General features: G+C 36.8%; 2 protein-coding genes across 2 annotated transcripts; one reads left to right on the forward strand and one right to left on the reverse strand.

Moving 5' to 3' along the window:
• Positions 1–2,835: 2,835 nt before the first annotated feature.
• LOC107489980 (uncharacterized) lies at positions 2,836–3,375 on the forward strand. The gene has a single exon (XM_016110753.2). It carries the CDS (start codon positions 2,836–2,838, stop codon positions 3,373–3,375), a length of 540 nt encoding a protein of 179 aa, XP_015966239.1.
• Positions 3,376–4,597: 1,222 nt separating this feature from the next.
• On the reverse strand, positions 4,598–14,458 carry LOC107489981 (mediator of RNA polymerase II transcription subunit 33A-like). Its single transcript, XM_016110754.3, is given in 12 exon segments — positions 4,598–5,958; positions 6,180–6,386; positions 7,755–8,123; positions 8,126–8,351; positions 8,530–8,691; positions 8,854–8,968; positions 9,670–9,880; positions 10,659–10,771; positions 10,773–10,909; positions 11,310–11,401; positions 11,701–12,020; positions 13,537–14,458. Coding segments are annotated over 12 exon segments (3,828 nt in total). The 5' UTR covers positions 14,292–14,458; the 3' UTR covers positions 4,598–4,837.
• Between the last annotated feature and the right edge of the window lie 252 nt (positions 14,459–14,710).

The raw sequence follows: 14,710 nt of genomic DNA on the forward strand, positions 1-14,710 counted from the left end.
TGAGTACTTCCAAGACTAATGTGAAAAGGTATGGACTTAAGGATGATCCTTGGTGTAATCCTATACCAATAGGGAATTCCTCTGTCATACCACCTTGAGTCTTCACACTAGTTGTAGCCCCGTCATACATGTCTTTAATTGCCCGAATATATGCGATTCTTACTCTCCTCTTTTCTAAAACCTTCCATAAGACCTCCCTTGGTACCCTATCATACGCTTTTTCCAAATCAATAAACACCATGTGTAGATCCCTTTTATTACTACGATACCTCTCCATCATCCTTCTTAATAGGTATATCGCTTCAGTGGTAGATCTGCCTGGCATAAATCCAAATTGGTTCTCTGTTACTTGTGTCTCTTTTCTCAACCTCCGTTCTATCACCCTTTCCCATAACTTCATAGTATGACTCATAAGCTTAATCCCTCTATAATTTTCGCAACTTTGTATATCCCCCTTATTCTTGTAGATAGGTACCAAGGTGCTCTTTCTCCACTCATCAGGCATCTTCTTTGACCTTAAAATCTCATTAAAAAGCTTGGTTAACCAGTTGATGCCTTTTCCTCCAAGACCCTTCCAAACCTCAATCGGGATATTATCAGGTCCTACTGCCCTGCCATTTTTCATCTGCTTTAGAGCCTCTTTTACCTCGAAGTCTCGAATCCTTCGATAGTAGTCAAAGTTTTGATCTTCTTCCCTTCTGCATAATCGACCAAAAAAACCCAAAAAATTTTTTGCATATATATATATATATCATGATTTCATTAGATTTAATTACATAAAAATTTGATAGTCTGGAATTACTGTTAGGAAAGTTGGAACATGGAGGCAACCCTTTCGTGAAGCTGATGAGTTGCTACCTCTTACAAACACACAAGCAAACCGACATCGTCTCTCACACTCACACCGCAAAATAATAGATGCCACGCAAAACTTAGAATTGGAACTCTTTTTTATTGTAAAATGGTCATTGGTCAATTCCGTGAGTTCACATGCAACTTTATGGTTAGGAACAGAACATAGAATATTCTTCCTTGTTTTGTGCTCAAGCCACCTATGACTAAACTGAGTTAATGGGACCTGTGTTGTCAAGGTAACTTTAAACCACCTATGACTATGAGCACAATAATCATAATGAATAATGATGAGATAGATAGGACTACGAGTTCCACAACTTGTTTGTGTCCTACGCGTTCGTTGATTCACACACAAGTCTTACATAGCCACCCATCATATTGTCTGGCTTGCTAAAACAAACTAAACAAATGTAAATTATTTAATAATTTTTAATTGTTAATTTTATTTTATTTTTTTTACCAAAGATAGGAGACTCGAACCCGCAACCTCTTTATTGAGTATGTGGAGACTATGCCATTTGAACTATTATTCATCGGCAAATTTGGAAAGATAGGAGACTCGAATCCGCAACCTCTTAATTGAGTATGGGGAGTCTATGCCATTTGAGCTATTACTCATTAATTTTATTTAAAACTAATTATACTTAAATTTTTAATTTTTTTAATTGTTTCAATAAACACAATGTTAACCACTTAAATTTATATTTATTGAAAGGAAAAAAATTGGCATAAATAAGTAGATGCATAGTATGTTAGTTATTATTATGGTGATTATGGAAGTTAGGCAATTGTAAAATACTAGATAAATAAATTAGTTTTATGATTAAATTTAATCAAAATTTTTATTTGTTTTTATTCATCTCCGTCTTATTCTTCAATTAATTTTCACTGTATCAATAAATTATTGAATCAATATTCAACTTGATTATCAAAATGACTTGATCACATAGTATCATTGTAAACAATGTTAGTAGTATTTAAAAATATTACTAAAATTAAAGTATTTTTTAATATCTGAAATACTTTTAAAATTAAAAAATAAAAATATTATAAAATTATAAAAATATAACCTTAATTTTAATATTTTTAAATGTTACTAAAGTGAAGTAATGTTCATCATAAACTCCACCAAATAAGTATCTATTGAATAAAGGTGACGATGTATTTGATTTTTCCTTTTTTATTTTCCCTGATGGTTGGTTACCTCTACACTCCAAAGAATTATTTGAGATAACAAAAACGCTATTACCTAATACCTACTGCTACTAACTTGAACACCTCAAAATTGATTTTTTCTTTTTTTTTTTTGAATTTCCCATGTTATTTGATTATAGAAGTCAAAATCATTTCTTGCTTATGTGATTGAGGTGAAGTATATATATAATATTGGAATTTTAAAGTTGCATTAGATAAATTATTAAACATAAATGATTTCATTTCAAAATCAATTATGGTTAAGTCATTTTTAACAATTAGTTTTACTTAAAATTCACTCTAGAGTATAGAAACATAAATACATATTTTTTAATGAGTGTATTTGATTAAACAAGAAGCGTGACAATATTACCAATAAAATATCTCTCCCTATAGGCTATCACAAACCACAAAATGGCAATGAAGCTTCCATTGATCTAAACCCATTCTATTATTTTAATCACTAATTGTTCTTGTGGGTTGGATTTTTAATCCCAACGCGGACTCTCACTATGTCAACCTTGTAATAACAACTGGGCACTGGCTACGGTTGAAAGGTTCTAATAATATATATGAAACTTCTAAATAGACTTGTTCACACCCTATACACACATTCTTAGGCTCTTATATAAATAACACCTTTTTGAAACTTGGAAGTCTCAAAAACACACCTTGTTTGTTCCAAAGTTTATAACTTGATCCTCAAAAACCTCAAAAAACAAAAAACCCATCTCAAATTTCAAACTATTTTCTTCTTGGTGTGTGTGAAATTGCAGAATCACAAACATGGGGAACTACATATCATGCACCTTAGCAGGACCAGGAAGCAAGAACTCGAGGGGCATAAAGGTAATTTTCCCAAGTGGGGAAATCCAGCAGTTCCAAGAACCAATCAAAGCAGCAGAGCTTATGCTTGAGATGCCAAGCTTCTTTGTTGTGAACACAAGATCTCTTCAGATTGGAAGAAGGTTCTCAGCACTGAATGCTGATGAAGAACTTGAGTTCAGCAATGTCTATGTAATGATTCCAATGAAGAAACTAAACTCAGCAGTCTCAGCAGCTGATATGGGTGCCTTGTTGATCACGGCAAACGCCGCGGCCAAAAGGGCATCCGGTGGTAGAAAGGTTAGGATGATCATGCCAGAGTATGATGCTGATTCGAGGGAGAATGATATGAGAATAATGGAATCACCATCACAACCAAAGTTGAATTTGGATGATATTGAAGAGTATTCTAGCCCTGAGGTTATGCACAGATTGTCCTTGTGCAGGTCAAAGAAGCCATTACTTGAAACCATAGCAGAAGAACCTGTGTGTTCAAGATGAATAGGGTAGCAGATGCCAGATGGAGTTTATGAAAGAAAGTGGTGGTAGTGGTGAAGGAAATTATCATATGTGGGAAAGAGGTTAATTATGATTGGAATTGTATGTATTGCTAATACTAATATTTAAACCAGATAGTATTAGTCCATTCTTTTATTCAATTGTTAGATTTCACTCTAAAACTTTCAATTCCTTCTAGGCTTTTGCTTTTAATTCTAAGCAGAATTGTAAGTTGTAAGGCACTAGTGTTCAACCTGTATCTTCTTTTCCATTTTTCTTTTCTAATGTGGTATTCAAATTTTATTACCACATCTGATTTGAGAAATTGCAACCAGCTCTCTTAATACAAGTGTTACGTGGGTAATCTAAGGTTAGTGAATTGGGTTTGTAAGGATGGCCCAAGCGTCAAGAGGAGGTGGTTTCCGATTTGGTTTGGGTTGGAAGCCACCGTCCGACTTGTATGTGTGAAAGAATGAGGAGTGCTACCTGCAAAGACACTCCGATGCCTAAATCAGCAAAAGGTTTATGCATGTTTAAAGAGTATTGGAACTTAGAGATACATGAGGATTGTCAGTGTATTTATAATGGTGATCCAATAACCACCCCCGTTGGAGTAGTTCCACTTTTTAAGGTGATAACTGTCCCTTTATCTTAGGAAAGTTAAGATATGACTCCTGGAGATGGGTTGAGAGATTTTAGGAGCAGTTACTTATTTGAATAAGTGTTATCTGCCAACTATCCTTCAAGCCCGACTTCTTTGAGTAGAAATCTGCGTTGAATCCGACCTCTTATGAGGAGATCGATGGGAAGCGAAGGCCAATCTTTAGATTGGAGCTTTTGGTGTGTTTTGACCGGAGCCATAGTATTAGATCAGGATATGAACAACAAGGTTTTTTTTTTTCTTTAAAATAAAAATAAATAAACAAGGGCAGCTGAATAAATAAACAAGGGCAAAGCAGCAGCAACAACTCAGGATTATTTTACATTTCTGACCGAAGAACAGAGAAAGTAATAGTGTCTCAATTAGATATAAACTTTAAATAAGGCAGAATGGTAATTAATGGTTAGAACAAATTAAAGAAGTAATCGATAGATTACAGTTACAAGTTGCCTAACATTAATGTTTAACGGTTCTTTCTTTTTCTTTTACTCTTTTTTCTTTGGGACATCAATTAATTTAAACGTTCATGTGACAAAATATTCCCTACAAAATGCCGTTACACTATGACTACCAACAAAATCTGCTAACAATATATAATGTAATAATAATTCGTGACTTCGTGTTTAATTGAGAGATGCAAATATAAAACAGTACAAATTCAAGGGACACTATATATGAGATTTACATGGCTATGTACAAAGTAGCAGCAAGTGGAAAATCAAATACTATAATCCTGAAAGAATTATATCAACATACCCTAACTGCAAAAATAATCAAGTCTTGGTCAGCAGCGCTGAGCACCAGTTAGAACCTACTTTGGCATATTATTTCAACCACCTCACCCATGGCCCTTGTGCCTTTGATTTCTAAAAGGCGCAGTGCCAAATCTTCTTCGTCGAACTGTCTTAATCCCTTGCTCACTCTCTTCAACACACCCACATCAAGTTCCTCGATCCACAGAGGCGCGCAATTTACAATCAAGCTTATGAACCCAGTCATATAAGCACGCCAGGTCGCATAATCACAGCGCAGTGATACTTTACTGTTCATGGCGTTGGCAAGAAAATCTAAATGGATCCCAAGAATCTTTGGTCGCCTTCTCGATGTGGGCGACGAAGAGTCTATTCCCCAAGCAAACATCCCACTTAGCACAGCAAAACACGCCAGTGCATAGCCTCTCAGCATGGCAACCTTTACTCCAGACTCTCCAACTTCCTGCTCAAAATCTAGAGTTGATAAAAACCAGGAAGGGAAAGTTTCGGTTAACAAAGATTGAACCAAACCTGAACCACCAGATATCCAAAGAAAGGAAGCCCCCAGAAGTGCGGCGTGCTTGACACGTGTCATTGATGCAGCAAGAGAAACATGTCCATATCTCATTCCATGCTTGGTCTTCTTTATCTTCTCCTGTTTACCCTTCAGCAACTCGCCGGTTACTATCTCTCTCACCGAAAGCATTAGAAGAGATAAAATCTCTTCTGTCAAGAATATGACGTCTCTAATAGACCTGTGAACTCTTAAGTAGAGAATCCCAGGGGCAACTGGGGACATCCCGCCATAAATGTGAGAACCAAAGCCATGACCAAGGAGGGCACCAACACCACCATTCTTATAAAGACAGGCAGAATCAAGCCCTAGGGTGGATGCAAAGCAACTCTTTAGGAGCTGAACTACAGCATCCCTACTGTGGTGGAAGACGGTTCTAGAAGCAGAGAAAACAAAAAAGTCACTCCATCGCTTTACCTTCTGAGCCCACAAAGAACCTACAATGGGCATGCATGGCCAGGGGCAACCAGCAGAAAGGGCAATCAACGACGGGCCAATCAACACAAGGATGCGCTCAGTATTTTTGTCCAGTTTATATGTTATGGTAAGGCTTAGAAAAGCTGCCAAGGGCAAAGGAAGTGTAGCTGGAACACTGCCATCTACATGCAACAGATCAAAATATAAAGTCAACAGATTGATTTTAGTAGAGAATAAAAACAAATTTTAGCTGTGCACAAACTCAAGAAAAGTGGATATTTCTAGGATAATCATACATCTCTTTGCTAATTGATATTTCATTCATCATCCATGAACTACTACCGAAGAGAATTACGTGTCAAATTAATTGAATTCAAGGGGAGTATGTAAAGATCACACTAACCTATAGCAAGGCTTGGGACATCAACACCTGTGGCCGCTAAAATTTTCTTGATCTGTTGGTCCACGGTTGATAAATTTGCTGCAGGGCTAGGCCAATCAGTTCCATTCATAAAAGCCGGCTTCCATAGGCCACGTGTAACTTCAGCTGATAAGTAGCTTACAGTTGTAGCCAAAGTTGCCGGAAGAAAATCAGCAAGATCTTTGAGACCTGGGACAAAAAGCAAGCTCATAACAATTATAGAGCTTATATTAACAAACTTAATCAACAAATAAGCATTGCCAACCATGTATATTGCATTTGCAAACTGTTAGGAAATGAGAGTAGCGAACAGAGAAATGGATTTCAATAACTGAATGATATTACAGTAGATTGGTTTAATATATATACTTCACCTGACTATAACTACTTGTCTACTTCAACTAAATTTAATCACATGCCCGAATAGTAAGTTCTTATATTAAATATTAAAAGAAAGTAATCAAACAAGTTACTCCATGCCAACTCAGAAAGAAGCAGGCTTATTAGAGAAAATAATTACGTGAATACAGGATCAATTTGATGCACAAGCATCCTGCATTATGTAAGGCAGGGGAATTACTACATCTAAATGGTGTAATGTAGAGTTGTAGACTACCTATTGTCAGTGGTTGATTCTAGAGCTTGAACTTGCGACCCTAAAGTCACACAGAAACAACTTAAGCATTGCTTTAAGGCTCCCTTTCAAATAAATTATGTGAATGCTTGAAGAGAAAGGTTTTGGCTCAAGTGTCCTAGATATGGCCAAAAAGATAGTATATTAAAACATGAAAAACAGTGCCCAGTCAACCAAACAAGAGAGAAGCTTATGGTCACAATTGTTACAACACCAACCTAGAATCCTATAAATTTTAGGCTTAAATATATTAACCATATGATGTGAGGACCTGATTTCTGAAGGTTTCCCTATCGGTTTTGTATCTACACCTACATTGAAGAATATCAATATGGCTGAATATGATAGGAGCCGGAAAAAAAAACCAGATTAACAAGTTCACAAGCCAAAGCAGCTTTAGAGATAAGAATTCAGTTGAGCAAAATCCAAAAGCCAAAGCAACTTTAGGAGATAAGAATTCAGTAACATACGACATAATATATGGCCAGCTTCACATCTCTTTACCTACTTCTTGTGACTTGAGTGTGGAATGAATGACAAGATAGGCTCTCAAAGAAGCATTGCATGTCTAACACAAAAAAGCATGGTTCCTTAAAGGAGCAATAATCAATTATTAAATTTATAGTACAAGACCTTTTACAGCCACCACTTCTACACTTTCAGTCACTTTTGACCTCACATCAAATGTGCCTATGATGCAATAAAAAATCATCATCATAACAATAATAATTCATATTATTAATATAACCATCTTTGGATTATATTCAATTCTCCATGTATCATCAATGTGACAGATTCAACCATCTTTGATCCTTTCACAAAACACCCTTACCCCTCAACTCTGCATTCTCACTTGTTAAGGCCTGAATCACTATAATCCTGAAATAGCTCACAATTATACACAATTTAAAAGACATGAATACCTGTAGCCAATTCACGGGGAGAAACTCTTCCATGAGCACAAGCTGTAAGAGCAGCATCAAGAACGAACGGAACTGCTTCAAGAATATCCCATGCTGGCACCTTGAGTTTCATCAAAGCATCATCCAGTGAAGAACTAGATGAATTACTGCTTCCAGAAGTTGAAGGAGTCAACGACTGACCACTTCTATTTATTTTCCTGAACATTATGCTTAGTAGTGAATCAGCAATCTGATAAACAGGCCCTCCAGGAGCAAGAGCAGATCGGGTTGATGCGATACATTCTTGATGTTGTCGATACCAAGTTTTTAATTTTGGAAACGAATCCATAACTATGGGCTCTAGAGGAAGACTAATCATTTTTGAAAATGGTACTCAGGACCTAACTTCGATCCAAATGCTGGAGATGCTGCACCCGCCATTACATGTTCAATAGGTGGATGATTGAACCTCCACAACCTTAGTAGTAGAATAAATGCATTAGAGAACACTGCATGACAAGAGTTCTTTTCTCCACTTGCAGAACTCCATGACACATTAGGAACACATGAGCCAAAAACCTCACATATTGGCATTAGTGCAGCTGCAAGTAGAGGAACCTAAAAGAAGATGGCAAAACTAATACACAGTCAAGAAACAAGCTGAGTGCTTTATGCAGCAACAATAATGGTTTCCCAAGACTTTTGATATTCCCCTACTTTTCTTAAGTAAAAAGGTTATTGTAGCCTATTTGTCATGCACAAGTCAGAAAACAGAAGCAATTAAATTTGGACATACCGCACCATGGAGGGAGAACATCTGAACACTGTCTACGGATGAAGTTCCTACCAGGAGGACATTCAAAAATGGTGCATGGCTGATCAAATGGCTTTCACTTCCAGAGTAGTTGGGAGGAACTGCAAGTGACAGCAAGTTTATGATGAAAAATATGATGTGCTCCTGCAGACAACACAATCATTGTAATAACATAAAAATAAAGGGAAGGGAACAAAGTGAACAACTATATCACAAAGAGAGAGAAGGGGAAGGGGGGATCGAAAATTAGTCTATGGCTTGCAAGGCTGTCTAAATCCAGAAAAAAAAAATTGGCTTCAGGATTACCTGCACATTCCAACCACGTACTAGCGATGCCCCACAAAGAACAGTAACAGCAGATAACTTCTCTTCATCCGAGCCATTTCTTGCAAGCTCAAATATTTTCTCAATCTCCGCTAAGCTTCCATTAAATCCACGAGCTTAAATTCAGTTGTATTACCACTAGTAAATATACAAGAAAAAGCATCGTGTATGTGTATGTGAGTATGTGGGTGTGTGCGTGCTTGAACATATGATTTCAGGAATGGAAAGGTACAACCGAAGGCCAGTTTTATTAGGCAATACTACAGCTGATCAGACCCACTACCACTTTCAAGCATGTGTCCCCATGAGTAAGTGCATACTTTAGGTGTATGTGTCTTAACTAATATCTATATATCCATCTTTCTTAACCACAAAACAAGTATTTTCCACACGAAATACACCCTTATATCCAGGATTTCTAGGTCTAATTAGGCAAATAGACTAGTAACTACCCTGCACAGGCTGCATCAATAAAAGGTACAATTTAACAAATTTGGTATTTCTTTTTTCTTTTATATTAGATGCAATATAATTATGATACTTCTGTATTAGTTCAATATTATGTATTTGACTTATCACATTATCATCTTTCTAATATTATTTTGGAACTAAATATTTTTTATAAAGTAATTTACTGATGAGACAAAAGAAATACAGAACCACAGGATCAGTCACCTTCCTAATAGCTATATGCCTATATATAGTCATGTATCAAAAGACCTCTCTAGTTCCTCTGAATGGGATACAAAGAATCCCTTAGAAAGGGACAAATAAAACTGACATTAGGTAGCAGAATACCTGGAAGCAGGAGTTGCCACTAGGACATTAACCAACTGAGGAGTTAGTGGTGATCCCTTCACCAATGATGACCAGCTAGGTAAATGGTTAGGAATGCTGTGAGGCAGTTGATTGTAAGCCGCACTCACATAACCAGGCCAAAAATAAGCTGTAGTATCAATCAGTTTTCTTGCAATACAGGCCTCGACAATCAGATGCCACAAGTTACCAGCTACAAGAAAAAGCAAAACGTAAGTTTCACACAGGTGGTGAAAATTGGAGGATACAAACATGAAAAGGACTTGTGTAACTACCAGGGACGGATTTAGATGTATCGGTAGGCATATGCCCCCATTGATATTTTAGGATTTATTACAAAATATATAGGAAGTTATATGTTTGACCCTATAGTTTGTTTCATTTTGTTTGTCCACATGTTAATTTTATTTTACATTTAAGAGAACATTATTTACTAAGATTGAGTTATTATTAAGAAAAAGATACATAATTTAGTTGAATTCATCATAAGGAGATCAATGTAAGAAATTTATTAATGAGTATCCAAAAGTTTTTTTCAACAATTCATAAATAATTTTTTTAGGAAAAGGATAACATATTTAATTTACATTCATTAGTGAGTACATGAGACTTGTTAATAATAAAATAATTTTTATCAAAAGATTATTGTTCATTTGTTTTCTCATCTTACATTGTATCTATTTTCTTCAACTTCGTTTTTTCCCCTACAAGTTAATTTTTTTGGAACTGTCAAACTACCACATCTAAGGGAAAATGAAAAGAAGGAAACGAAAAAGTACAAACACTGACAGCAAAATTATAAAAGAATCCCACAGAACCAAGATAAAATTCCAACCATTAAATTAATGAAACTGAGAAGGGTCTGGACATATCTCAAGCAAAAGGATACAGAGCAAATTGCAACTATTGTCATGAGTTCCTTAGGTAACAAACACTTTTTACAGATTCAAATTCTGGAAGTAATTACTTACAGTAGTTTGTAGGCAACTCATTCACGTTCATGGATTCCAAGTATCCATTACCAACAGCATGCCCTGATACAAACATAGCAGCTTTGGCAGCAGCCTGATTGGCTACCGAGGTAAGGGCTACGTACAGCTTCTTCCATCAGTTCACCTTCCTCTTCTTCGATGATATTAGCAACCACAAGGGTTGTAATGCATAATAGCATACACAAGCAAGTATCAAGGCGGGGTACTGGACCCTCACTTGGATCCCGCTCCTAAATGAACACCAAAATGATAACAGAATTATATGAATGGATAGATTCCAATTGCATGCAGATTCGCATGGTCAGTGACTGGCATTCAGTCCAGAGCCAGTAAATCAATTAAATTTAAACCTGCCAACCAAACAAACAAAAACGTAGTATCCAAATGATATACTGTCTTGTCTTCCTTTCCTTTTTTTTTCGGAAGACCAAATATATCATATGACCCCATCTTAGACATGACTGAGTTAGTCTAGCATTTCATACACAAACTCCCCATCCACACCCACCATCCACAAAATCATAAAATCATGTTTGTGCATTTCCTTCTACAAATCCCTTTCATCATATAAAGAACTCCCTGCCAACCAGCTAATTTTAGATTATCAACATCCATAGGATCAGTACTTACTCTTTGAACAAGTCGTAGTGCTGCAATCCATAATCCTAAAAAAGCCTTGTGCCATGAAGAGCCATTAACTGCTTTTAAAGCCTTCACCAGACCTGCAATAAGCAAATACCACTTACTAAGAAATAATTATACTGAAAGAGAGGGAGTCATATCAGGGGCGAAGCTACATACTGGGAAAGGGGGGCAACGGCCCCCCCTAATTTTAATTTTTTACATGTAAATTATATGTAAATTTCAGTTTAGCCCCCCTAAAAATTTTATTTTAATATTATTTTATTGTGTAAATAATTTTAGCCCCCCTCTAATATTTTTTCTAGCTCCGCCCCTGAGTCATATGGATGGAAACTATCTTAAAGCCTAGAAGAGTTCAATATTCATGATTTACTCATACCAGAAAGAACTTGAACAACACTAGTCTCTGCCACATTATCTCCATCCATTGCATCTTCAAGAACAAGATCAATAGGAAGCCAAAGCAAAGACCAAGTGTCATTACAGGATTGAACAGATCCAGCAGCAGCTGCCATGACTGCATTAAGTTCCAATTTACGTGTTGTTTTGCATTCAGGAGACAATAGTTTAAACCCTTTATTAGATTTCAAATCAAAAGGTAAAAGGGAGTCAGGAGTAACATGCTTCATGTTCCTCAAAACTAATGAATTTGCCGCAAGCCTCTGTAGTTGTTGAACAAAAGCCACCCAATGATTTGGCCTACAATACAAACATTAAAGATCAGCGTGCCCTCTCTCTTTTTGCTGCCTAAACCACTAGAATAAAAGAAATCTACTAAGCCTCGGTAATCTAGTTCGACCTAATTCACTACTGGAGATAAATCTTTTCCAGTCCTAATTTCACCTTACTTAACAAACAGGAAGCAGAGAGAACAATCTGAATCAACATAAAAGATTAGGTTGGAATACAGGCTTGCTTCAATCTACAACAAGACAAGGCTGAGCTCATCAATTACTCACATAGTAATTAACGATGGACCATTGATCAGTGGCACGAAAATAAATTCATGCATATGGTACAGAGGTATGACGACCAATCAGGATTAAGTGCAGTCATTAGCTGATGACAGAGAAATTCTCCGTGGCCAAACAACACAACTCGATTACTTATCTTTTTATTCACACATCATTTTGTACCACCAATATTGTCGAGCCATTTAGCATTTCGATTAAATAAGACACATTAATGAAAAACTCTAGAATGCAAACCAAGAGATAACAAAGCACTAACACACCACCAAAATTTGAGTCATGATTAACACTAGAGCCTCTCTCTGAATGAATATAACAAAATATTTTTCTTCAGCTTCCTCTGTGTAAACCCATATTTGAAATCTATTAACCATTTAAACCTTGTATCATCTAGCTCAAGCTTAATTGAGCAGACTAACTATGGGGCAAAGCCATCCTTTCACTAGTTTTGACCTTACCTAAGGAGAAAGGCATGATCAACCAACTCTTCATATTTTAGTTACAGTGAAAGAAGGCTTCAATCTACACGAAAGCACTCCCTTAAACATGACTCGCAACTATAAAATTCCCATAATCCAAGCCAAGTGATAAGAAAGTATGAACAAACCACAAACAACTAAAGTTAACTCTGTTGACTAAAACCACTACTACTGACTAAACCCCAAAATCATGAAATAAATTCAAAAAACAAGAAGCAAATTTAACAAGTAAATAATCAAATTAGTCCCTAAAAAATCACTCGTTCTCCAAATTGGTCCTGAAAGATTTTTTTATTCAAATTTGTTCTTTAAAGATTTTAAATTAGTCATGTTAGTCCTTCCCTCACTTTGTTTGTTGATAATGTCAAAATTTACTAATGTTATACGTTAAGTGACACCCCATCACACCTAGAAGTCTTAATTGACTATTAACATTATTAGTTTATAAAATTAGATAAAATCAACTCCAAATTGAAAGATTTCAATGTCTCAAGTTTTCTCTACAATTAGGTTTTATTTTGATCTAATTTCATAAACTTATTACGTTAATAGTCAATTCAGACTCCATATGTGTGCTGGAATGTCACTTAATGTGTCAATTAGCAAATTTTGACACCATCAACCAACAAAGTGACTAATTTAAAATCTTTAAAGAACAAATTTAATAAAAAAAAATCTTTAAAAGACCAATTTGAAAAACTAATGATTTTCAGTGACTAATTTGGCCATTTACTCCAAATTTAACTAAAACTAAAAGCTTCTTACATGTTTCGATGAACCAGCGAAAGTATTCTCGAAGTTACTTTGTCACTCATGAACCTCGCAATTGTCTCAATAGCCATTGCCGTATTCGCCCGCTGCAAACCCTCTTTCTGCTCGGAAAAGTAGCTCCCGCCATCACCACCACCGTCACCACCCAAACCTCCATTATTATTCATCCACCACCTAGGCTTGTGCTCAAGCAACCCTTCATCTTCCAACGACGCCTCCACCAACTGCCACACAACCGTAAAAACGAACCTAACAATAACAACACCGCCAGCGCCGCCATCCTCAGATTCGCTGCAAGTACCGTACACCTTCGACAACTGAAGTGCAGCGTCAACGGAATCCATAACGGTACGGTAGTTAGGGGAAGTTATTGTGGAGGAGAGAGAAGAGAAGGCGTGGCGGTTGAGGAGGTCGAGGTAGAGGCGGAAGGCGGAGGGGTGGAGGCGGCGACAGGGGATGACGGCGGAGGAGAGGAGAGAGAGGACGAGTAGCGGAGGAGCGATGTTAACGGAAATAGATTTTTCTAGAAGCTTCCACGTGATAGGCACGTGATTTTCCCAGCAGATGTGGGAGACGAGACGGTAGGCTAGCTCCGGCGAGGGGAGGCGGACGGAGGCGGCGTTGAGGGCGGAGGTGAGCTGGATGGACCATAATAGTGGGTCCGTGTTGTGATGCTGCGCCCACTTGGTAAGCTCCAATACACCCTCCCACACACTGGCACTAACACTACGACCCCCACTCTCCGCCATTACAATTAGAATTGTTTTTCACACTCTTCAATTCTTTCTTCTCTCTTCTTTCTTCTTATTCTTATTCGTGTTCGAGTTGTGTTCTGAACACACTTACACAAAGAATCATTCACTGTGTGCTACTATTTTCTTCTTCCTTTCTTTCCCCCTCTTTTTTTTCTTCTTCTTTTTTATGGTTTTGACTCTGAATTTCGATGTTTGAAGAGTCAACTTTGGGGGCGTGTTCCGTACGACAACCCTCAAACGACGTCGCTCTGTCCGGCCGCTTCACCTCGGATTTTTTTAATTTTATTTCTTTATTTTTTATTATTAATATTTTTTAAAAATAGTCTCCTTTTTTATTTTTATTTTGAGGAAGGAAAATATATTATGGAGTGTGTGTGGATCCGACCGGATTAGATTTGGATTAAATCTCAACC

Source organism: Arachis duranensis, chromosome 5, assembly GCF_000817695.3.
Source record: "Arachis duranensis cultivar V14167 chromosome 5, aradu.V14167.gnm2.J7QH, whole genome shotgun sequence".
Classification (NCBI taxonomy): Eukaryota; Viridiplantae; Streptophyta; class Magnoliopsida; order Fabales; family Fabaceae; genus Arachis; species Arachis duranensis.